A 26846-nucleotide genomic window follows, 5' to 3' on the forward strand; every position below is an offset into this window, starting at 1 on the left:
TCTGTTGTTTATTATAGTATAATATTACAGGAAAACCACTCTGTTGTTTATTATAGTATAATATTACAGGAAAACCACGCTCTGTTGTTTATGATTGTATAATGTTACAGGAAAACCACGCTCTGTTGTTTATTATAGTATAATGTTACAGGAAAACCACGCTTTGTTGTTTATTATAGTATAATATTACAAGAAAACCGTGCTCTGTTGTTTATTATAGTATAATATTACAGGAAAACCGCGCTCTGTTGTTTATTATAGTATAATATTACAGGAAAACCACGCTCTGTTGTTTATTATTGTATAATATTACAGGAAAACCGCGCTCTGTTTATTATAGAATAATATTACAGGAAAACCATGCTCTGTTTATTATAGTATAATATTACAGGAAAACCACTTTCTGTTGTTTATTATTGTATAATATTACAGGAAAACCACGCTCTGTTGTTTATTATAGTATAATATTACAGGAAAACCATGCTCTGTTGTTTATTATAGTATAATATTACAGGAAAACCACGCTCTGTTGTTTATTATAGTATAATATTACAGGAAAACCACGCTCTGTTGTTTATTATTGTATAATATTACAAGAAAACCATGCTCTGTTGTTTATTATAGTATAATATTACAGGAAAACCATGCTCTGTTTATTATAGTATAATATTACAGGAAAACCATGCTCTGTTTATTATAGTATAATATTACAGGAAAACCGCGCTCTGTTGTTTATTATAGAATAATATTACAGGAAAACCATGCTCTGTTTATTATAGTATAATATTACAGGAAAACCACTTTCTGTTGTTTATTATTGTATAATATTACAGGAAAACCACGCTCTGTTGTTTATTATAGTATAATATTACAGGAAAACCATGCTCTGTTGTTTATTATAGTATAATATTACAGGAAAACCATGCTCTGTTTATTATAGTATAATATTACAGGAAAACCATGCTCTGTTGTTTATTATAGAATAATATTACAGGAAAACCATGCTCTGTTTATTATAGTATAATATTACAGGAAAACCGCGCTCTGTTTATTATAGTATAATGTTACAGGAAAACCACGCTCTGTTGTTTATTATAGTATAATATTACAGGAAAACCATGCTCTGTTGTTTATTATAGTATAATATTACAGGAAAACCATGCTCTGTTGTTTATTATAGTATAATATTACAGGAAAACCATGCTCTGTTTATTATAGTATAATATTACAGGAAAACCATGCTCTGTTGTTTATTATAGAATAATATTACAGGAAAACCATGCTCTGTTTATTATAGTATAATATTACAGGAAAACCGCGCTCTGTTGTTTATTATAGTATAATGTTACAGGAAAACCACGCTCTGTTGTTTATTATAGTATAATATTACAGGAAAACCATGCTCTGTTGTTTATTATAGTATAATATTACAGGAAAACCACGCTCTGTTGTTTATTATAGAATAATATTACAGGAAAACCATGCTCTGTTTATTATAGTATAATATTACAGGAAAACCACTTTCTGTTGTTTATTATTGTATAATATTACAGGAAAAACGCGCTCTGTTGTTTATTATTGTATAATATTACAGGAAAACCATGCTCTGTTATTTATTATAGTATAATATTACAGGAAAACCACGCTCTGTTGTTTATTATAGTATAATATTAGAGGAAAACCACTCTCTGTTGTTTATTATTGTATAATATTACAGGAAAACCGCGCTCTGTTGTTTATTATAGTATAATATTACAGGAAAACCACGCTCTGTTGTTTATTATAGTATAATATTACAGGAAAACCACGCTCTGTTGTTTATTATAGAATAATATTACAGGAAAACCGTGCTCTGTTGTTTATTATAGTATAATATTACAGGAAAACCACGCTCTGTTGTTTATTATAGTATAATATTACAGGAAAACCACGCTCTGTTGTTTATTATAGAATAATATTACAGGAAAACCACGCTCTGTTGTTTATTATAGAATAATATTACAGGAAAACCGTGCTCTGTTGTTTATTATAGTATAATATTACAGGAAAACCACGCTCTGTTGTTTATTATAGTATAATATTACAGGAAAACCACGCTCTGTTGTTTATTATAGAATAATATTACAGGAAAACCACGCTCTGTTGTTTATTATAGTATAATATTACAGGAAAACCACGCTCTGTTGTTTATTATAGAATAATATTACAGGAAAACCACGCTCTGTTGTTTATTATAGTATAATATTACAGGAAAACCATGCTCTGTTGTTTATTATAGTATAATATTACAGGAAAACCATGCTCTGTTTATTATAGTATAATATTACAGGAAAACCATGCTCTGTTGTTTATTATAGAATAATATTACAGGAAAACCATGCTCTGTTTATTATAGTATAATATTACAGGAAAACCGCGCTCTGTTTATTATAGTATAATGTTACAGGAAAACCACGCTCTGTTGTTTATTATAGTATAATATTACAGGAAAACCATGCTCTGTTGTTTATTATAGTATAATATTACAGGAAAACCATGCTCTGTTGTTTATTATAGTATAATATTACAGGAAAACCATGCTCTGTTTATTATAGTATAATATTACAGGAAAACCATGCTCTGTTGTTTATTATAGAATAATATTACAGGAAAACCATGCTCTGTTTATTATAGTATAATATTACAGGAAAACCGCGCTCTGTTGTTTATTATAGTATAATGTTACAGGAAAACCACGCTCTGTTGTTTTATTATAGTATAATATTACAGGAAAACCATGCTCTGTTGTTTATTATAGTATAATATTACAGGAAAACCATGCTCTGTTGTTTATTATAGAATAATATTACAGGAAAACCATGCTCTGTTTATTATAGTATAATATTACAGGAAAACCACTTTCTGTTGTTTATTATTGTATAATATTACAGGAAAAACGCGCTCTGTTGTTTATTATTGTATAATATTACAGGAAAAACGCGCTCTGTTGTTTATTATTGTATAATATTACAGGAAAACCATGCTCTGTTATTTATTATAGTATAATATTACAGGAAAACCACGCTCTGTTGTTTATTATAGTATAATATTAGAGGAAAACCACGCTCTGTTGTTTATTATTGTATAATATTACAGGAAAACCGCGCTCTGTTGTTTATTATAGTATAATATTACAGGAAAACCACGCTCTGTTGTTTATTATAGTATAATATTACAGGAAAACCACGCTCTGTTGTTTATTATAGAATAATATTACAGGAAAACCGTGCTCTGTTGTTTATTATAGTATAATATTACAGGAAAACCACGCTCTGTTGTTTATTATAGTATAATATTACAGGAAAACCACGCTCTGTTGTTTATTATAGAATAATATTACAGGAAAACCACGCTCTGTTGTTTATTATAGAATAATATTACAGGAAAACCGTGCTCTGTTGTTTATTATAGTATAATATTACAGGAAAACCACGCTCTGTTGTTTATTATAGTATAATATTACAGGAAAACCACGCTCTGTTGTTTATTATAGAATAATATTACAGGAAAACCACGCTCTGTTGTTTATTATAGTATAATATTACAGGAAAACCACGCTCTGTTGTTTATTATAGAATAATATTACAGGAAAACCACGCTCTGTTGTTTATTATAGTATAATATTACAGGAAAACCACGCTCTGTTGTTTATTATAGAATAATATTACAGGAAAACCACGCAGTGTTGTTTATTATAGTATATTTTATTAAACTGCTTTTACAAATAGACAGTGCACAGTAGACGCATCTTTGCCACATGCATGTAGTATATTACGTATATTTTATGTATTACTCCGCAGACACGTGCTTTCGAATTTATGTCAAGTGCTTCTAAAGGCGGTCATATCGAAGCATCCATTAATGTAGCACAATATTTATTTACTGGGATTTTGAAAAGTGTCCCAAAAGACCAAGAGACGGCAATACTGTAAGTAAAATATGTCAGCAAAGTAAGTACACAATTGGTATATGGCATTCAAAATATATCAAAACAGTTTCTTAGTAAATACATGGTCTAATAGACATTTCTGATAGATTTTGCGAAGGGACGTAACTTGAAGCTGTTGGGCCGCATAGCGACAGTTCGAGAGCCCCTTTGCTGTTATTTACTTAGTTACGCTCCTTTGTTACAGTCACCACCCACACACCCCAAACCAAAGCAATACACAATACTGCCATGATCTAATCACAATTTCACTCCTGCATTATATACACATTTCCTGTAACCTTAATGCTTTCCATGTCCAAATGCATCCTAAGTAAAACACATTTTTATGATGTCACTGGTTCCTAATAAACTTATAGGTTTTACTATTATAAATAATGGATTAGCCTATTTTTTTATGGAAGTAAATCAATCACACGTTAGCAACAGAACATCACCCTGGGACTAAATTATTATGCTTCTATTATGTTAAAGCATAAATGCCGATGTTTTTTTGCAGCCAGCTGGTAGGCGGTGCTGGTGGTATCAGGGGCAGAACTATGAGAGACAATGGAGGTGCTTGTCCCCGGGCTCCAGCTTTGAAGGGGCACCTCCTCCATCGCCCACAATATAGTCACCCCACTTAGGGCTGTAACTATTTACCCAGAGTTACCGTCATGGCCGCCCAATACATGGCACCTCTTCCCGGCACCTGAGAAGCCACCATACACTAATGGAGATCTCCATGTCAGACTATCATCTGCTGACTATCTATAACCTGTCTGCATGCGAATTGCTACAATACAGTATCAGTAGCTCTTACAGGTGGGGGCACCAAATTACAACTTGCCTCCGGGCGTCTGGGATTAATTTACGCCACTGGGTGGTGTGGTGCAGAGGTCAGATCAATGTGGCTCAGCCCCCGGCTATACATGCAGGATAGATACTGGCTGTTTTTTTATGTAGCCCACAATTGCTGGACAGCATTATTTTTACACTGCAATATAGATGTCAGCTTGGACACGCAACTGTCATATTTAAATATCTCTGCACATTTTATATCTGCCCTACCTGCAGTGCACCATGGTTTTGCCAAGGGGCAAAGTCACCTGCTTTTTTGCTTTGCTCCTAACTCCGAATCAGCGCCTATGTGTGCATTTAAAGAGAATGTAAAAGTTTATAGGTGCAATATAATAAACTAATAAACGTTTGCACTTGCCAGATCTTTGTATCTTCCATGTTCCCTATCATGCCATAGTATGTGTACACATCTCTCAGTGAATGCAATGATTATTATCTATATAAGTTAGGCTTTATTGTAGCTGGTAATGGCTGTCTATGTCTTTTTAGAACCAGTTTGAGAACCACTGATCTAGAAAACCTGCATTTGGCATTAAATTAATGGTGCCCATGTGATTTGGCTAATGTATATTTTGCATATGACCAAAATCTGGGGTCATTAGTCTTTTATTTCTCTATCATTAGCACCGGTTCCTGGTAGATAAACAAGCCAGCGCCACGTTAAACATGGATGACATTTCTGGGCACATTGCCAAAAGCTTTGTCAGTGTCACCTTTAATGTACAAGCTCTTAAGTTGTTATGCCAGGCTTCGTACACCTGTCAAAGCTTGCAGACGTATCAAGAAGCATGTCTGACTGGTTTAACAACAGTAATACTCTGTGCTAGCAAAATACTTAGCTGTTAAATCGTAACCAATTACTAAGCAGTATGCTAGATGCTGAGATTATACATTCACTTCTACACATACTACTGAACCTGTGCGACGGTCACTTCCATGTCACGGAGTGGGCGTGGCCACTCTCCCGGGAATGATTTAGTATTTATAAACAAAATACAATTGGCCTCAATTAGAGTTTTTAGAAAAACCACCTAATAGTGCAGTTTTCTAAATCACAGTAAAAATAGGGCTGCCCAGTATATCTGTGTCCTATGTAAGAGCAGGCAGTATATCGGTGTCCTATGTAAGAGCAGGCAGTATATCTGTGTCCTATGTAAGAGCAGGCAGTATATCTGTGTCCTATGTAAGAGCAGGTAGTATATCTGTGTCCTATGTAAGAGCAGGCAGTATATCTGTATCCTATGTAAGAGTAGACAGTATATCTGTGTCCTAAGTAAGAGTAGACAGTATATCTGTGTCCTATGTAAGAGCAGGCAGTATATCTGTGTCATATGTAAGAGCAGGCAGTATATCTGTGTTATATGTAAGAGCAGGCAGTATTTTCCCAGCACTGTCAAAATATAAATATGTACAATTAGTTTATCCTGTGCGGTGGGGGGGGCCCAACCTCCCGACCAGACCACCCGCAGGACACTTCGGCCCACGGGTGGAACAGCGGGACAGTGCTGTCCCACTGAAATTGGGATGTTGGGAGGGGTGCGCCCTCCATGGGGTGGCGCCCCTTGTTCGACCGCACTGGTCAAGCACCCCAAGAGCTGGCCCTGTGTGTATGCAAGCTGAGGACTTGAGATGTCGCTGGTGGGCATCTCTATTCAGATCCCAGTGGCTGCAACATTTGCATATTTCCACACAACTGCTGCACATGGGATCGCAGTCCCAGCGGGATTTGCATCCACCTCTGGATCAGACCCTGAGTTAAGAAGACATATTCTGTGTGAGCAAGTCAGCACAGTCATGTAGCACTTGCTTATAGCACCTAACCATGTGCCGACTGACACCCATCATACCTCTCAACATCTGCCGATGGTAACTCGTGGCGAGGTGTATGGCCACGGGGAATCACATGTGCTATCATGTCATAATTACAGTCACGTCTGTGGTTTTCACATAAATACACCATGTTTATGGTATTTTTATAGCAATCACAGGACAGTCCACTGAAATTGGAGCTGTCCTACTAAAATTGCAGCTGTCCAACTGAAAGTGGAACTGTCCCACTAAAATTGCAGCTGTTCCACTGAAAGTGGAACTGTCCCACTAAAATTGGGACAGTTGGGAGGTGTGCATGTACTTCACCTATGTAATCTAGCAGCCTTTTAGCTAGGAACTTTTATTTTTAAAAATCCTTTACTAATAAACATGTCCTATAACTACAAATAATGTACATCATTCATGTTGCTATATATTTTGTACCATTCAACTAGTCTACATTTAAAAAAATTACTATTTTCTTTATAATTCATTGAGTAGCTTGGTAAACATAAAGAAAAAGAAAACTAAAAATAAAATAATTAAAGATTATTTCTTTAATAGCCTTTTACATATTCGGGTACATTAATCTCTTGTGTTTTGTAGTTTGGCCAAGTCTGTTGCAGAGCAGAACGGAAACATTGGGCTCATAATCCGGAATGGTGTGAATGCATACTTGGATGGGTCTCTGTAAGTCTGACGTGTGTTATAACTGTTATTTTTACCTGTCTATTTATCACCACCATGTCAAACCAAAGTTACACAGAGGGCCAAATTACAGTAAGTAGGTAAAAGTAAGTGATGACTACACATGGCACTGTGCTAAATAGTCAGTTATGTAAGGGATTCATTAATATTTCATCCATTTCTTATGGTATGTAGTCTGGAAGCCGGCGGTCGAAATGCCGACCGCCGTCTCCCTGACTGTGAAATCCCAGCATGGGACTAATGATAGGCGTCTAAATACCGACACCTATCATCAGCCCCACGCCGAAATACCGACGCCCGGCATACCCATCGTAGGTAAGCTGGGCGTCGGGACCTGTTAGCCGCGGTGGTGGTTGTGGGGGGCTGAGTTTAGGGACTAGGATTAGGCTAGGGGAAGTGGGGGTTAGGGTCAGGCACCCCTCCAGGAGGGTTATCTTTAGGGAGCAGTGGGGGGGGGTTAGGTTTAGGCACCACTGGGGGGAGGGTAAGGGGGGGAGGGGAGGGTTAGGATACTTACCAGACGCCGTCGGGATCTTCATCTGCCGGACTTCCTGCGTCTGAATTTCATCCGCCGGGCTTAGGTCCGCCGGTATGTCATACCAATTCCGTTTTTTATATGTGTTGGAGCTCAGAGGCTATAGAGTTTATATTTTAATGACCGCATTTGTACTTTGGAGAAATAACAAGTGCTGAATTGTGTCCTCACTAATGCATAAACTCACCATAAAACAGATTAAAAGTGATAATGCAATAATTAAATAATACAAAATCTGCAGGTTTGGGGCATATTAGAAGATTTGGGCTGCATGTAACTGAAAGGCCAGGGAAGGAGCTAAGGGCTGCACAGCCCTTATTCTTGTCATACTCAAGAATAACAGATGTCCCAGTTGCATGTCTGGTGTTTGTTTAAAATATTTATGCCAGCACTTTAAAAAAAAACATTACACAGGACCTGTCTGTGGCCGGGATGCTGGTGTCGGGATTCAGACTGGTGTTGGGATTCCGTCGCCGACATTCTGAGCGCCGGCATCCCAAGCACCGGGATCTCAACTGTATCCCGTGTACCCAGCTTTGGTTATGTGTAAAACAAAAATGTAATAAACGGTTACATAAAAAATAATTGTGTGTGGTCCAACCTCCCAAATCAGTAACCATCTCCGGACCTCTTAGACTGGACTGGTATTGGGGGGCTGACACTATAGTAGGGATACACACAGCGTTCGATTCCCCTGCTATTACCTGCAACCAGCCCAAAACTGGTCAGTCCAGGGCTAGAATTCCTCAGAAAGTGAGGACCCCAAAAATAAAATGGGTTTATTGGAGAATAGGGGGAACCCATACCGTTTTTCCCCCTATTTTCCAATACCATACCAGGCTCAGAGGTCCAGGGCTGGTTAATGATTTTGAAGGGGAACCCATGCATTTTTGTTTTATTTAACTATTTTGCTGCTGCCATCAGCATCTAAACTAGCGGCTTTGGAGAAGTGTATTGGTAATGTGTTATATTTTCTACTAGGTTTCTTATTTTAGGCTATTAGATCTTGATTAATGAACACATTCTATAGGGTTGAATAGTTTATTAAACTGACATCCTGTCTGCCACTGCTGTGCCACTCTGTTTCATAGATGTGCTATATTCGTTTAGATTGCCATTTGTTTGTGCCACTGCTGTCGTTTAGTTTAATTAATTATCAATTATTGTACTAGCCTGTTAATCCGCTGTTACTCTGGCTTAAAGCGCCTGTGTTGGCCTGAGGCCTGTGATTTCTGATTTGCTGGTTGGAGAAGTGTGTTGTTAACGGTGTAATGGTCACAGCACTGAGGTCATGGATTCAATTCCCACTATGGCCCTAACTGTGTGGAGTTTGTATATTCTCCCTGTGCTTGCGTGGGTTTCCTCTGGGTACTCCGGTTTCCTCCCACACTCCAAAAATATACTGGTAGGTTAATTGGCTCCCCACAAAATTGTCCATAGTGTGTATGTTTGTGAGCATGTGGTAGGGAATTTAGATTGTAAGCTCCACTGGGGCAGGGACAGATATGAATGGTAAGAAATTCTCTGTACAGCGCTGCGGAATAAGTGTGTGCTATATAAATAACTGGTAATAATAAATAAATATATATTATATTTTCTGCTAGGCTTTTACTTTTAGGCAATTAGTTCTTTGATTAATGCAAACATTCTGTAGGGTCATATAGTTTATTAAACTTCCATCCTGTCTGCCACTGCTCATAGATGTACTATATTCTTTCAAATTGCCATGTATGTGTTTGTACCGCTGCTCTGTCGCTTACTTTAGCCAGCCAGCTCGCTACAGTATTGTGAGGTGGTCACAACTGACTGGAAATAAATGTTATTGATGCTTTTAGTACTGTAGGAACAACTCAGGTCCAAATGACATAATTTTAGCTGCTTTTATCAATTCTTAGAGAAATCCAGAATCAAAACCAAAACACGATGATGATTTGGAACCAAAACCAAAACATGAGCTTTGCGCACATCTCTAATTTAGATTTGTGTCCTAATGACCCTTTTTGTACTTTTTTTTCTGTGAGTTATGCGGTGTATACAAACTCTACGGCTTTAAATCATCTTTGCCTTTGGTTAGTTTGTAGGCAGAAGCTACTGCGCTTTGAACTCGTACTTGTTTTTATGTAACTTGTAATTCTTGTTGTAACCAGTTGAGGGAACCATTGAACTACAGTACACAGTATTTCATGTTTTCTACAGCTGTAAAGTTATTGAGCAATGTAATGGTGGATTTTCATTAATCCTTTAGATTGTTATCTACTGTCAGTTAAATTTAATACCCATAGAAATCGAAAAGCCAACATTCATTTTTTGTATTCTGTTTACCAGACAGGTTTGTTATAACTCAGGTCTTGCTGGTTTTGGAGTAAAGCCTCTCCCTGAACATGCTGCTTTCAGTCACACCTTAGATAATTAAATCTAACAATCTCTTATTTACAGACTGTTTAATTGGGTTTTAAATTGTTATAGAATTTTATGACTTCCTTTTATTGTGCAAGTCCTTCCTTCCTTTTTTACTTAATACACTTAAAGGTTTAATGTGGAAAGATTACAGTGTGTGTATAATAAGGATGGTTATATTGGTATTAAGATAATGTTAGTAATTTATGTTTTCTGGACAAACACGTTTTGTCTGATTTCCTGCAGAAATGAGGCATTCCTGAACTTCATTTTGACAGCGGAAGCCGGTGTTGAGATGTCACAGACAAATGCGGCATTTCTGTGCGAGGAACGTTCTGTACGTATCTGAGCTATCGCCTGACCTCAGGTTCCTTATCTTATTTATTTATCTATTAACATTTATTTATACGACTTCATTATATTACAATTGGGAACACATTAATAAAGGGGGGCTTGGTATAACAGACAGACATATTGGTTAGAGGGCCCTGCTCGCAAGCTTATAATCTACAGGGAAATAGGAATTTGATACAATAGGCTAAGTGCTACATATTGCATATTGATCCACCCAGACCGCAAAGGTTATTAGTATATTACTATATAATACAGTTATACAGCACTGTTGACCCGGGGCCAGAGAGCTGTATAGAAAGAGAACACATGTAAATTTTGTTTGAACTGTGTAGAGGGGTGGTAGTTGGATAGAATAATTTAGGGAGGTTAATTTGTTGGTTCTGTAATTTGATAAGCTTGTCTGAAGTGATACATTTTTTGGCCATGCTTGAAGTTTGGTGGCTAAAGGAAAATCTTGCTGTGTGAGGCATGGCAGGGGAAAACGCAAGATTTTTACAGGGGGGTTTCCACACACACATACAGGACTGGCGCAACCATTAGGCAGCTTTAGGCAGCTGCCTAGAGCGGCGGCCACTGGATGGCACCGCTGGGTCCCAGTCATTGTAGTGCGGTGCGCACTACACAGTAACAAATGTTGGCGCCGGGTGAAACACTCGTACTACCCGGCGGTGGTGTGTTTGTTTTAGCAGCCAATGAAAGTCAGGCAGACTCTTATATGCTGCTGCACCCACTGTGGGTGATGGGAGAGACGTCATGACGTCTCTCCCTTAGTGCCGAGCGGGAGGACGACGGCGGGCGCAGGAGCGGGGATTTAGGTAAGTTTTGTGTTATTTGTTATTGTCTGTGTGTAAGGGGCATTGCATAGGGGAGACAACTACTGGGGGCACTGTATAAGGACCACTACTGGGGGCACTACATAGGGGGGACCACTATTGAGGGCACTGCATAGGGGAGACCACTACTGGGGTCACTGTATAAGGGGCAATGCATAGGGGGGACCAATACTGGGGGAACTGTATGAGGCACTACTGTGGGCACTGTATAATTGGCACTACTGGGGGCACTGTATAATTGGCACTACTGGGGGCACTGTATAAGGACCACTGCTGGGGGCACTTCATAGGGGGCACCACTACTGGTGGCAAAGCATAGGGGGGACCACTACTGGGGGTACTGTATAAGGGGCACTATTGTGGGCACTGTATAAGAACCACTACTAGGGGCACTGCATAAGGCGGACTACTACTGGGGGCACTGCATAATGGGCACTACTGGGGGCACTGTATAAGGACTACTGCTGGGGGCACTGCATAGGGGGGGCACTACTGGGGGCAATGTATAAGGGGCACTATTGTGGGCACTGTATAAGGGGAACTACTGGAGGCACTGTATAAGGAACACTACTGGGGGCACTGCATTATGGGGCTGAATATATCCAATTGTTGAGGTCAAGAAGGATGTTATTTATTATGAGGTTTTTATCTTGCCTTCTTCAGAATTAACACAATTAGGGGAACAGTGAACACAGCGTGACAGGCGGGTTTCTAAATTTAGGGGTGGATGCAGAGTTGTCTTAACAGCATTGTGGGCCCTGGGCAAAGCAATGCACTGGGGCCCCTACCCACCCATTCACGGGAAAAAAATGTAAATGGTCAATAAAATTAAACCTTTAGATTTAGTAGTACTTTTTCAACAAAATCAAACAAAAATGTTAAATAATTGGCGTAAGCATTACATATATGTACAATTTACTTGATCATAATTTACTAATTGTTTCCATAATTTCTCAGAAACATTTCCCCTAAGGGTGCTTTGAAAAAAATGCTTATACAGTACTCTAGGACACTGTGGGCACGATTCAATTAAATGCGAAGTGAACAGCGCCGGGAATGAGCTCCCGGAGCAATTTGATTTTGCGAGAAGTTAGGTCGGGGAAGGCTTGTTCTCGCGCCTTAAACAAGGTGTTTAGGCGTGAGAACGGGCATTCTCCGACTAAACTTCCCGGCGAGATGCTGTTTTCCCGATGCTAAGGGCAGAAAACAGCATCGTGCCTGGACTTTTGTCTGATTTCTGCTCGCATCCCAGGAGGGATGCCAGAAGAAATCCTTAGTCGGGCTTAGCAGCGCAAATTAATTGAATAGGTCCGGGAGCTGATTCCCGCCGATATTCTCTTTGTGTTCAATAGAATCGAGCCATGTGATCCACAAAAGTTTTGGAACCACTGGATTAGTGTAGCGCACCTTCTTTTAAGAATGAAAGAAATGTTAATACCCAAACAAAAACTCCATACCATTGCTGCTAATATCTATATTCAGGACAATGATGACTAATCCAAGCCAAAACAGCAATATATATATATATATATATATCAAAACCAAATGCCTTTATCTTGCGCTAATGTTAATCACACAAAGCTGCACCTCTAGATAGAACCCCCTGTCAGCTAGGGTCAAATACAATAGATATCACAATCACACTCTATTGTTTGTGAGATATATATAGATAGACAGATAGATCAGGACCGGCGCTAGACTTTACTGCACCCTTCGCCGTCCTGCGTTGCTGCCCCTTCCCTCCTCCGCTCCCTCCCCCTGAGTTTACATTATCCAACTAGTGCCGGGAGACAGGGTGGGATTTCACACCACCCCATTATGGGGTCCCCACCCATAAGTATGGCTGGCTGCTCATGATGACTATGACTATTAGGACATTTTTGATAAGGTAATGTATGTTACATTACATTATCAAAAATGTCGTAGTCATGACTCATGACATGACCGGTTCTCAGTAAGCTGGTAGGTTGCATTCCCATCCCCCTCCCCCATCATCCCATGCATATTAAGAGGAGTCTCCTGACCTGTCACCTGAGTACTGACTACTGAGAGGAAGCTGAGACCAGACCCCGGGATGATGACGGACGGATCCTCGACTCGTAACTATGCATAAAGCGTGGAGAAATAACATCATGTGACCTGTTGTCAGGGCTGCATCTACTGTATAAACCTATAGATAAAGTAGCCCTATCAAAGGGGCAGCCTATAAATGGATTTATGATAGTAGTGTTTTAAATGACATAATTACCACCTTTTTTTTCACCCTTTACCCACATTATTTAAGTCCTTACCAGTATATTCACTGGTTTGATTAACTCTAGTAGAGTTCATCTACCTGACCTGACCCTTGTTTTTTCTGGATTTGAAATGGTGCTACATGAGGACTAGATTTGTGTTCCCACTCCTTTTTCCGCATCATCAGCTTAATATAAGCACTGACCTGCTGCAGACTGGGGCCTCCAGTCACCTCACCACCAGTCCGGTGACCTCACCACCTGTCTGACCGGCACTAGAGACAAGGAGACGGACTACGCGGCAATCGCCGGCAGTGTCTGAGCAGGACAAGGAGGCGGAGCCAGCAGCAAGTGGTCTGGGCCTGGGCAGAGCTGCTGTGTCTTGCGTATGACGCATGAAGTGACGTCTACATGCGGCATGCGGACTGGTGAGTCAACCGCAGGCAGGGGGTGGGGGCGGGTGCCGGTGACGGGGGGCGCTAATTGCGGATGGTAACCGCTCGTCACCCGGTGGTTGGAGCAATATGCACAGTGCTAAGAAAAAAAAACACATTTACTAACAGGCCGGGGCTGCAGGGGGATGGAGGGCTCCTTGAATCTCCGGGCTCTTGGGCAACTGCCCATCAAGCCCAATGAAAGAGATGGCCCTGGGTGGATGAAGTGAGTTTTTAACTCTTAGGGGTATACAGATATTTACTAAATTGAGAGTTTTTAGAAGTGGAGGGGTTGCCCAAAGCAATCAATCCGATTTGTAGCTATTATCTTCTAGAAGGTGCTAGTTAAATGTTAAGTAGAATCTGATTGGTTGCTATGGACAACATCTCCACTCTAAAAACTCTCACTTTAGTAAATATACCCCTCAGGGTTTGAGTCAATTCAGCACAATGTTCTGTTGGAACCTCACGTGATATGTAGCTCTGCGGTTTTCTGGCCATTATGGAATGGAAACTCTGCTTGTTTCTTTGAAGGAAAATGATAGACATCAAGTGTACTTCAACAATGAAAGTATTCAGTGTATTTTGGGGTGCTATTAAATGTCTGTATTATGATTTTTAAGTATTTATAAGCTATTGGAAAAAACCCTTGCAACTTCCATTTGCAAGTTCGAAAACCCATTTCCCATCATTACAACACCTCAACATACATGTCATACACAATTAAACCCATGTTTCTGCTTTTAGAGAAAATTAAGTATTTTTACTGCCCATATTTTACTATTTAAAGTTTTAAACAAACCTAAATACATTATTATTAATTGGGGTGCTGTACCACTGGGACTGCAGTATGTCCTTGATACATTAAAATAAGGACTTTTTCCTAGATATCAGATACTCTGGAGGTGTGAATAAAAAGCCGTGATTTCTCCCATTGAAGCCTGCGCTAATGTCATGCGGATTTCTGATTGAATAGCAAAAAGTTGCTATTAAGTTGTGCAACCTAGTTTGTATCTGCCCCCTAAGAATTTACACTGTTGCTGATTTTATATAAGTCCCTTTTCATTTTTAGAAGCTTTAGTAAATCTACCCTATTGTGTTAAAATAGTCCTATTATCTTGAAAGCTCTGTCTTTTGTAGGTTTTGCATTATTTTTGTTTTGGGGGTAAAAGCCTCATTATTATTATTATTATTATTATTATTATTAATATTCATGGAGATCTAAATAAACATTAGTGTTTTCTTACAGGATTTAGACACAGTTCTAATGAGAGATATCTGTGTCTGGCGATATTATAATTTTTCTGTACACCAGCAAGATCCTTCTACATATGGTAGGTGATTATATATATTTTACATATTTACCCACTAATCATATATTTGTATCGTTAAACTGGGAATTTTTCTCCACTTTCGATATTTAATTTTTTTGTTTATTATGGTTGACTAAACACATACTGTATATATGTACGTGTATATATAAGACATTGTTTTCTTGAGGTGTAACACCCTCTATCAGCCAGTAGGTTGCGCCATATGCATTCCGATCGGAACCTACTGAAGCATTTTTCCAGTAGAAATTCCAACATCTATCCAACAGCATGGTGCTCAGAATATGCTCTACACTTTGGCCCTGATTCAGACCCACTCGCGAGCGGCTGTCCGCTCGCAAGTGGGTCGATGTTCTGCACTGAGCATGCGCACGACGGAGGGAGCTCCGTCGTGCGCATGCGCCAGACGCGACGAGCGAAGGAAAGTCCTTCGCTCGTTGTGTCTGATCAAAGGGGGGGGGGGGTGTCGATGTTGATTGACAGCACGCCCCCTTTGGTGGGCGTGCCGGGGGCGTGCCTCCCTGGCGGGGGCGTTCCCACGGGAACGCCTCCCGTCAGAAGCCGGCCCACTGACATCACTAGTCAAAATCACTCCGGAGCTTGCGGTTGAAAACCTCAACCGCAGGCTCCGGCTCGCAGTTTCGATGGTCGCGATGGTCAAGACCATCGCGGCCATCAAACTGCGCGCTCGTATAGGCTGTGGGTGGTGACCCACAGCTATACGAGCGTCCAGGAGGACGCTCCATTTTTAAGGAGGGCGGCCCTCATTCAGAGCGTGCGCTCTGCTCAGAGCGTACGGCTCTGAATGAGGGCCTTTGTCTACTAAATAAGATGAGTGTTCTTATAAAACAGGAAATATAGGGGGTCATTCAGACCCACTCGCGAGCGGCAGTACGCTCGCAAGTGGGTCGATGTTCCCCACTGCGCATGCGCACGACGGCGGGAGCTCCGTCGTGCGCATGCGCGAGACCCGGCGAGCGACGGGCTTTCCATCGCTCGGGGTCTCGCACCAAAGGGGGCGTGCTGTCGATGTTGACTGACAGCACGCCCCCTTTGGTGGGCGTGCCGGGGCGTGCCAGCCAGACGCAGGCGTTCCCATGGAAACGCCTACCGCCTGAAGCCGGCCCCACTGACATCACTAGTGATGTCAGTGGGAGTGATTTTGGCTCTGATAGAGCCAAAATCACTCCTGGCCTTGCGGCTGGGAAACCCGACCGCAGGGTTTCCCTCGCAAGTCCGATGGTCGCGATGGTCATGACCATCGCGACCATCTTTTTGCACTCTCGTATATGCTGTGGGTGGTGACCCACAGCTATACGAGCGTCCAGGAGGACGCTCCATTTTAATGGAGGAGGGCCCTGATTCAGAGCGAGCGCTCTGGTCAGAGCGTCCGGCTCTGAATCAGGGCCATAGTTTTGTCTGTTGATTGTTTACATATATTTCACAAAAGATTAAATATGCACTTTTCCTGTATAGAATTTGTGAACAGAATTCTGGTTATGTAAAAGCTTTTTTCATCAGGGTAATACTGTAAGCTTGGTTATTAAATGGTTTCATTTATACCTGTTTTATAGCTTTATTGAAGATGGGGGATATGTATTATTATGGTACAAAAGATCATCGAGAACTGGACCTGTCGATGAACATGTACACACGGGCAGCATTGCAGGGTGATTCTCAGGTAATCACATGTTCTGAGTGCCATTGTTTTTAACACAAAGGACTATTTGACCTTGTGCAGTGGTGCAGCAAATATTTCACATGTACCATAGCTACTGATTGTCTGCAGTTACCTGAATTATCTGTACAATTCTTTTTTTTTTTTTAGGGATTTTTCAATTTAGCACAGTTGCTTCATGAAGGATTTGCCATTCCCGAACACATATTGAAACATTTGAAAATTGAGACGTCTGCGTTTAATAACAACCGTAGCCTTCTGATAGAGCTCTATGAAAGGTGCCATTTTTATAATCTTTTAATATTTTTGAACAGCATTCAATTATGATTTTTACAAACCGTTTCTTAAATCACTGACTTTGATAAATCAACAAATCCTTTAACCAGTGTCAAAGCAGGATTTCTAGAGGGGGGTTTTCCAAAATGCTTGATTTTAGAGCGAGTGTGGCCAGTCCATGAAGAGGACATAATTAGCACTTATCCATCTGTAATATGTGTCATGCAAAGTGTATTGTGTGTCATAATTACAGCAATCACAGTAAGTAAGCCATTAAATGGGGCAGTAGGGCCATCCTGCCTGAGCTGAATGTTTTTATTTCAGATGTGGGCACCATTCCAGAGCATTAGAGCAAGTCCGGGAGAGCGGCAGAAGAACCTAGCACTGCCCTGGACATATATGTACATATTGGTCTCCTTATGCACTGGATAGTGTATTATTATATAGTATTAATAATTAACCCCATTGATTGTCTATAACAGTGCATGTTTCCAGATCTCCTAGTTGGTGCACAGGTCTATTTATTACTGGCTGACACATGTTAAAAGCACCACAGGTGGTGCTAATTATTTAATTTGTGATATTTAGAAGAACATGCAGGACTAATAATATTCAATTGTGGTCATGGTATGGGCTGGGGGGTTTCCAGGCAACTGGAAACCCCACTGCGTTTGCCTATGTTTAACGGCTGTTAAAAAGGGGTGTTAAGTGCAGTTAATGGCAATTATCCATGATAAGTTCACGGGCCTATGCACTAACTGGGTCTTTACACCAAGTAACTGCACAGTAATTGGAGATTGCTTTTAGTGTTTCAGGAGATCCAAAAATAAATCTTGATAAACAGGGCTAACTGAATATGGGGAGGTGATCAGTTAGCACATCCCCGTGCAGTTAATGGGTCTAATTAAATTCCCCCCTATTTATTACACTTAAAAGGAAGTTTCTGTTAGCACAAACAATTGGAGAGAGAGAAAGTACCAACCAATCAGCTTCTAACTCATTTTACAGGCTGTGTTTGAAAAATGACAGGAGCTAATTGGTTGGTACTTTCATGGGTGTAACTACCATGGGTGCAAGGGTTACAGCTGCTATGGGGCCCAGAGCTGATAGGACCCATCTTCCTTGTCAGAGTATTTTTCATCATTGGGTGGTACATAGGGGCACTTACAAACTTTTGCTATGGGGCATTCAAATACCTAGTTATGCCCCTGGGTACTTTATCTCTCTCCAAGCTTTGATAAATCTCCCCCTAACTCAGCATTGTTTGTAGATGGGTATGTGCCACAAATGTGATATTTTCCCTGGAGCATGTAATGTATTAATGTAGCCCTGTTTGTATCCTACATTTGTTTGTCTGCAAGAATATGAAAAGCATTGGAAGAACTGCCTGACTCTCATGTTTATACTGGAGGCGCAGGAGATTAGCACATTAGTATGGCAGCGTTTGTCATACATATATTAGGGGCTAGGTGGATCAATGTGTTTCTTGCTGAATGCTCCGATGTTGCCTCTATATGCAAAAATTAAGTTTTGAATTGCAAGACTCACTATTTAAGTTAAAGTAAGATAGTGGACAGTACGGGATGCAGCTGCCATGTCGACATTCAAAATGTCAACATTTATGATGTTGACATTGTTGAAATGTCAACATGGAACATGCCGACACCTGCAGAATGTTGACATGTTCATAATGTCAGCATCTGAAATGACCATTCATGTCGGCAAAATGAATGTCGACAAAACATACCGAATCTAGACAGTACGCATTCTGAGGGCTGCAAATCACAAAGTACTAAAACATTCAGAAACAGAAGTGTGAGACATGTAATAGATAAATGGTGAGAGCACACTGGAACTCTAAGACACAATGGAGGCTTAAATAAGTTGTATTTTAGGAGGACAATGTAAAAGTTATACTTAATGAACAGTTGTCCAAAAGTGTAGGCAGTACTTGCATATTACATTTTTACTATATCCACCATGCATATTTCCAACTGAGCCAGCTATGCCATACATGGTCATTCAGAGCATTTACAGAGTGCGCTGGATGGACGGACGCCTTAATACGCCTTTGCTTTTGCACCAGTGAGCTCAGATGGTAGCACCCGGCAGACTTAGTGGTGCGCTGCTAGTCTCTGCTCTATTTTCCGTTCCTCTCCTAAAACACTTCTTGGCTTCGCTTGATTAGGACATGAATTTAAAATGAAATAACTTTATTCTCTTTGGTGGACTTTGCAGGTGCCAGAATCACAGTAACGATGAGGCTGTGAGTCCTTGCACTCTAGTGCTGCTTTACCTTCAGCTGGCTGACGCTTGGCATGCTGTGCTACATTCCACTATGGTACTGTATGGAGCCTACTTGTACAGTATTACTTTACAGCTGCCATAAACTGTTGTGTAAACTCTAAAACTTTCTTTTTTCCTCTACAGATTTATATTCTTGTGTCTCTTATACTGGCTGTGTTCATAGTCCAATGTGTATGTGCTGTGCAGGGTAAGAGCTCCTTATAATAATCACATGAGTGGTACAAAGAACTGTGACAGGTGCTCAAAACTGTTTCCAACCAGTTCTCAAAATGATTTATCTAAGTGGTTATAAAGGAATGTTGGAAAACTCTCAATATATTCTCAGAATTTACATTAGAATAAACATTAAAGTGAAAGGCAAGCAAGGCGAGTAGGTTCCATCATGTTTTAGTTTGTTATCTTTATATTTAAAATTATATATATATATATATATATATATATATATATATATATATATATATATATATAATGTATTGCTATCAAGTATTAGTGGGAGTTCCCATGTCAGCAGGCCAGGATTTCTGGAAATGCCAAGGCTTAGAGTTACATAAGTTTTGTTGTTGTTATTATTTTCATCTTTTACTTCAAAGGTGCCACAATGGTTCACAGCACAGCACAAAAGGGATAGAATAGGCAACACGTAGCAAAAGTACAAACAATTTCACAACTTCATATAAATACATCATTACAATCTGCAGTTAACATAGTTATGTAGCGAAGACAAAGGGGAGATAGTGCCTTACTCGCAAGAGCTTACAATCTATGGGAGTTGGAGTAGGAATGTTGAGGGTACATCTGCTAATTTTTCTGTAATTGCCTGGCTTTAGAGGATTTTAAAATACAGTATAGGTCCTGTTTATAGAGCCGGTTGTCTAATAGCATGTGCGCTACTGTCCATTCTGTAACTGTGGGCTTATATGGGAGAAGTACAGTTGTTATAGAAAGTGGCATAGTGACTGGATCCCATGACAGCAGGTCATTTACTTTTTTCTGTGTAAGTTTAAGCAATATAAACCTTTATGGCTTCTGCGATAGTCACCATGCTTTGGTACAAAACTGAAGCCGGCTTAGAGAAACAACTCAAAATATAGACCCTACTAGTTACGCATCTGCTTGTAGCACACACCGGGTTTTCTTTATGTTCAAGTGTTGCCTATGTTGTTGGCCAAGACTTCATTAAAAGACAGACGATGTGGCATTCTATAGGTAAATGTTTATTGTGGAATAATCTGTCTGTGTCAGGATTTCAGTCTCTTGTCTATATTTGCAATTGTATCAGTGTTGACCATTAGCAAACCAAAGGAGATAATGAACGTAATACATGGAGTGCTAGCTCTGTGCTTACACGTCCACTCGTCTACCAACACCAGTCCTGACAGATTACAGGTAACCAGAGAGGTGATGTGGTGGGTTGGTTAAGGTTGCAGCAAATTCCCCCCAGTGTTTTTGAAATGTGTTGCGAGGTCTGTGTTATTCCAGTGCTTCCAAATCTGTTGGGTGTTGTGGAAACACCAATGGCCTTATCAGAGATGTGTGATCCATTAACATGTCAGCATAGGAAAAACGTGATGGATTAAGAGTATATAAAAATACATTCAGAGCTCACAGACAAGATCCTATGTGCATACAGTAAATGCGTTATTTTGTATGACATACAGGATATACTATTTTCTATAGGGTTTTTCTCCATGGACCTCTGCTGCTTTAATTAGGTATATTGATTTTGTAAGTTTAAATTTGTTTTTGTTTTGTTGTTTTATTGTGATTAATCTGTATAGATCTGGCCTAGCCATCTGTTGTGAAACTACAAGTCCCAGCATGCCCTGACACATTTGTGCTATTAGGGAATGCCAAAACTGTGACAGGGCATGCTGGGATGTGTTGTTTCACAACAGCTAGAGTGCCACCAGTTGCCAAGGCCTGGTATAGACCATGGTGTGCCCTTCTGAAGAGTTCTTCCGTTTTGATTAGATATTTAGGTATTTGTTTCATTTTAGTGTTTGGACTTCTATGAATTATGAATTGTACCATTTGTATGTGTAGCATTCATTAACTAGATCTCATTCCAGCAAGACCTCTCCTTTATCTGGAGGCAGGGGCGCCGAGTACAGTTTGCCTGGGCTTCCAGAGGGGCCCGGCGCCGCCCCCCCTCCCTTCCTCCCTCCTCCCTCCCTCTGCGGCAGCCCAGCACACAGCGTGTGCTGGGATGCAGTGGGAGATTGCTAAACTGCAGCCGCGAGCAATCTCCTATGCCTGAGGGGGGGAGCGGTCACACTGATCGCGCCCCCCTAGCTTTGCGCCGGGCTAAGGGGCTCAGAGCGCCCCCTCCCCGGCGCGCAGCACCATGTGTTTTCTTTGTTTTTTTTCAAGGGGGCATGGCCACGATTAGGCCACGCTCCTCTTTACGGGCCCGGCGGCGCTCTCTACGGCCCTGCCTGTAGGAGTATTTAGCTTTTTGACCTGTAAACTACAAAACTTAATCTTGCAAACTATTTCTTGCCCTCACAACAACCATTATTATTATTATCTTATGATATAGCTCGGAGTCTAAGCCTGTTGTAAATCTTGAAAGAGTCAACATCAATTAAACTAGTGTTTTCATTTAGTTACAAGTTTGTACTGGCCCACACCTCTGTACGCCTACATAGGCCATGATCCCATGTGCTAGAAACCATCACTTAGAATATTGCACTTGCCTGTGACATGGCAGTTAGGAGATGATTGGCTGGTACTTTATCTCCATCCAAGGCTTACTAAATAGACAGTAAAAAAACAAACAAAGGCGCTTAACCTACTGGAAAAAGATATGTCAACCTTATATTAGTGCTAATTAGCACAATTACACTGACAGCTGCCCCTCCACAGATGGGGGAATACTGGATACCCCCAAAAAACAATAGTAAAAGAAACAAAAGGGGAGTAGGAGCTAGTCAGTAATAAGAAATCTTTAATAACATAAAAAATATATATAAAAGAAACAATATATAAATATCATTATATACAAAATAAGAAAAATATATTGAAAACAATTATACTGCACCAACACAATACAAGAAACGTTGGTCTTATGATGTGATTATCAGCACAATCCTGATTTAACAACTTCAGTATTTCCACTAAACAGTTATTTAGTTTAATGTAGCAGCATAAACTCTACAAATATAAAATATAATAAGAGCCTGTCTCTAGAGCACTTGCCACAGGCGGAGAAACGCGTATACTAATGCCCGTGTGGAGAAGCCTGAATACATACGGGCTAGCGCTGGACAGTGTGGCTTCCTGTTTCTTTTCTCTGGACACATTTCAAACTGTGCTGCCGGATAAAGACCATCGTGAACTGGTAAAATATTTGTGGTCTTCGGACTAAGATGTCTTATTCAATGAAAAAGTAGTAACACTTCGGCGCTGCTAGATGTTCAACAAATATACAAGTCTCTTACTATTCTAAAAACGAGAAGTCTATACAAATTCCAATGGGAATATCAAGGGGGGAATGTCCCTCCTTCCTTTTTCTCTCTTTTATATCCTTTAGATCATTCTTATATGTAGTCCTGTGCAGTAGGAATCTCAAAAGAAACAGAGAACATATATGGTGCGGTGTTCATGGGGCTTAGTTATGGCTGGGGCAGCAGATAACCTTTAGCTGGAATCGTCAAGAAGAAGGATTACAGGTTCCGCATACCAGCTCCCGCTTCATGTGGTCCTTCAGTTACCCGTCCACAATGTCCCGTATGTTGTCAGGTCTTACCCGCTTAACGCGTTTCAGACTCAGTAGACCTTCATCAGAAGTGTGGTCTTATTACCAAGGATGCCACTGGGGATTGAGTCTGGAATATAAAACTAATATACATGCATCCAAATGAAACTCTCCCTAAATACCCACGCCTAATCTATCCACGACCTTGCTTTTCTTACATAGCCTGGAATATTAATTAATTTTGTTTTGGACTGCTTTCTGCTGCAAGGCATCAAAACAGTTCATTATTTACTCACAAACCAAAAGAAGCACGTCTGAAAGTTCTTGGGCTCAAAGATACTCTTTACTACGAATGTATTTATACTATACACAGTATTCTTTATACAACAGAATACTAACTATAGAAGGAATCTGCACCTGATTTGCTTTATTGTGGCAAGTCCTCTACAGACAGGCTCTTATTATTTTTTCTATTTTGTAGAGTTTATGCTGCTACATTCAACTAAATAACTGTTTAGTGGAATTACTGACGTTGTTAAATCAGGGTCGTGCTGATAATCACATCATTAGACCATCGTTTCTTTTATTGTGTTGGTGCAATATAATTGTTTTTAATATATTTTTCTTATTTTGTATGTCATGATATTTATATATTTTTTCTTTTTCTTTTATGTATATATTTTTTTTATGTATTTAAAGATTTCTTATTACTGACTAGCGCCTTTCTTTATTTTAGTAAATAGTAAATAGACCCCTTCATTATCAACTAGCATCTAATTATGTCATGTGCATCTTTCAGCTCGTGCTTTGCAGATCAGAAGAGATGAGAATGTAAGTGACTTGTCGCCTCAAGAAGATAACTCCAACACTACTGCACCGCAGACTGCGCATTCTGTCAGAACCGACTTTGCACCACAACATTTGGAGACCAGGAACACAGACTTGCAGAGATGAAACATGGCATATGGAGATGACTATAAATCAGAGACTTTGTGAACAGCATTTGCTGTAAGCACTAGCGTTATATGTCCATTGCAGTGGCGGCTCCAAAGGTAGGGCTGCCAGTGGCAAACGCAGGATTTCTAGAGGGAGGTTTCCAAAAGCTTGATTATAGAGTGAGTGTAGCCAGTCTATGAAGAGGGCAGAATTAGTAATTAACCAGCTTTAATATGCGTCATACAAAGTGTATTGTGTGTCATAATTGCACCATATACAGGACCAGCGAACACAGTAAGCCATTAGATGCGGCAGTAGGGCCATCCTGCCTGAGATCAATGTTTTTATTTTAGATGTGGGCATAATTCTAGAGCATGAGAGCAAGTCTGGGAGCCTGGATGAGCAGCAGAAGAACCTAGCACTGCCCTGGACATACATGTACATATTGGGCTCTATAGCATGTGCATCCCTAACCCTGCATGTTTTCCAGATCTCCTAGTTGGTGCACAGGTTATTTATTACTGGCTGATACATATTAAAAAGATCCACAGGTGGTGCTAATTATTTCATTTGTGATATTGAGAAGAACATTTAGCACTAGTAAATTCTATTATATTACTATTTCTATTGTGCTCATGGTGTGGGCTGGAGAGGGGGGTTTCCAGGCAGCCAGAACCCTCCCCCTGTGTTTGCCTATGGCTGCAGCACGGACCAAAGGCAAATAGGGGAGCCAAACCAACTGCCAGTGAGTCCCGGCCAGCGATGTTTGGTAGCATTTGGAAGGACAGTTGGTGTGTCTCCCCTATTTACAATTTTGGACTACGCTGGAGCCCTACCTCTGGAGCCGCCACTGGTCCATTGTAATCCATGTTTGTGGATATAGCAGGACTGAGCGCTTTTTAACTACCAATGCTGTGAATCTAACTCTATGAAGAATCACTTAACATGGGGGGATAGTGAACACACCAGGACAAGTAGGTTTCTAAATCTAGGGGTGGATGAAGTGAATTTTTAAATGTTACGGGTATATTTACTATGAGTGCGGGTTTTTAGAAGTGGATATGTTGCCAATAGCAACCAATCAGATTCTAGCTATTATCTTCTAGAAGATGCTAGAAAAATGTTAAGTGGAATCTGATTGGTTGCTATGGGAAACATCTCCACTTACCCCTTAGAGAAACAAATGATGATAACATTTTAAAACAATACAGGGAAAATGTAATTCTCTGCCGATGTGCTACATCCCTGAGTGTTAATAGTATTTTTTTCCAATACATCTCAATAGGGTACAAGGGAAAATTGGTGGTGTCAGTGCTGTAAGGTGCTGGTGTCCCAACAATACCGACTTTGGCTCCTACTACACTTTTCGGATATTACAGAGAATTAAATCCCCCCCAATATTTTTTCTTGATACATGTTAAACATCCCCCTTTTATGCTATGTCATTACTTGTTATGGGATGGTGTAAAGCTGTGTAATATGACTTTATCTGGCTGCAAAAGAAGTCAACAGTAAAATCAATACAAATCTCCTGTCTGGTTTAACCTAACAGTCCAATAAAACTCTGCCACTGTGATAATTGTGTTCTGTCACCTTATAGGGTAAACAAGATGCAAGTATTGATATCTAAATGTGAAAACTGTGGCTTGTAGGCAGTGGAAATATTGGGTAGAGGGGAAAGAGCATAAGACTTAGAATAATTTACATTTTTGTTGTATTAAAAACGCTAATGAGAATATATGTCTAATAAATATGTTTTATTATCAGGATTTTACTAAAGCTTGGAGGTCAGCATGGGTTTCCACAATGTGTATTACTTGTGGTAAACACATTGAATGGAACAAAGTACATTTTAAGACATACGGCGAGATGCAGGAAGGGGAGAAATGCGGTCAAACCCCCAAAATGCGCGTTTGACCGCATTTCTCATATGCACCATAGATGCGTTGCCCTTTGAAGCCTATGGGCTTCTCTTCGCAGAGTGCTGATAGAGGGATCCAATCGGATCCCTCCCAGCACACCCCCCCATGCGGCGCATGTGTCAGCCTGCGCATGCGCTGAAGGACGCCGGAGGGGCCTACTGGGTCATAGACCCGGAAGTCCCTCCATCCCAAAGAGCGGTCCTTTGCGGTGATCGTCATGCATACCGGAGTTACCAACACCGGCATGCATGCTATAACCGGTGGAATGCATCGCACCCCGAGTGCAATGCGTCATGCATCCCGCTCACAATGTACTAAACACTATTAAAACATCACTGTGTTCAGGGACATTGGAAACAAAAGGTTCCATTTTCATACCTGTTAGTAATGGTTGTAAAGCACAGGGTAGTAACATAAATGGGTATGACATTTTAAGCCGTCCTGTGCACTAATAAAACCAGTTGAACCTGTGTCCACGTTAATTTGTAATAGAGCAGGATATTAGGCCTGATTCAGAGATGGCAATGTTTTGAGTGTTGAGCGATTATCGGCTATCTGCGCATGCGTCAA

The 26846-nt window shown here is 40.3% G+C and overlaps 1 protein-coding gene across 2 annotated transcripts in view; it reads left to right on the forward strand.

The window, feature by feature from the left end:
• Positions 1-25933, forward strand: part of SEL1L3 (SEL1L family member 3) — a 103390-nt gene extending 77457 nt beyond the window's left edge. Inside the window, exons 16-25 of one of the 2 annotated variants that reach the window (XR_015870057.1) lie at positions 3840-3967; positions 7241-7324; positions 10521-10611; positions 15379-15463; positions 17035-17141; positions 17289-17416; positions 19653-19755; positions 19845-19908; positions 24218-24426; positions 25640-25933. Coding sequence is in view for 1 of the 2 variants with exons in the window: in XM_088450610.1 (XP_088306736.1) it covers positions 3840-3967; positions 7241-7324; positions 10521-10611; positions 15379-15463; positions 17035-17141; positions 17289-17416; positions 19653-19755; positions 19845-19908; positions 24218-24372 (945 nt within the window). In the remaining variant the exon portion in view is untranslated. Of the gene's footprint in view, positions 1-3839; positions 3968-7240; positions 7325-10520; positions 10612-15378; positions 15464-17034; positions 17142-17288; positions 17417-19652; positions 19756-19844; positions 19909-24217 lie in introns of both variants that reach the window. The other variant, XM_088450610.1, reaches the window with a different exon arrangement.
• The last annotated feature ends 913 nt before the right edge of the window (positions 25934-26846 follow it).

This window comes from Taudactylus pleione, unplaced genomic scaffold, assembly GCF_031769625.1.
Source record: "Taudactylus pleione unplaced genomic scaffold, aTauple2 ptg000520l, whole genome shotgun sequence".
Classification (NCBI taxonomy): domain Eukaryota; kingdom Metazoa; phylum Chordata; class Amphibia; order Anura; family Myobatrachidae; genus Taudactylus; species Taudactylus pleione.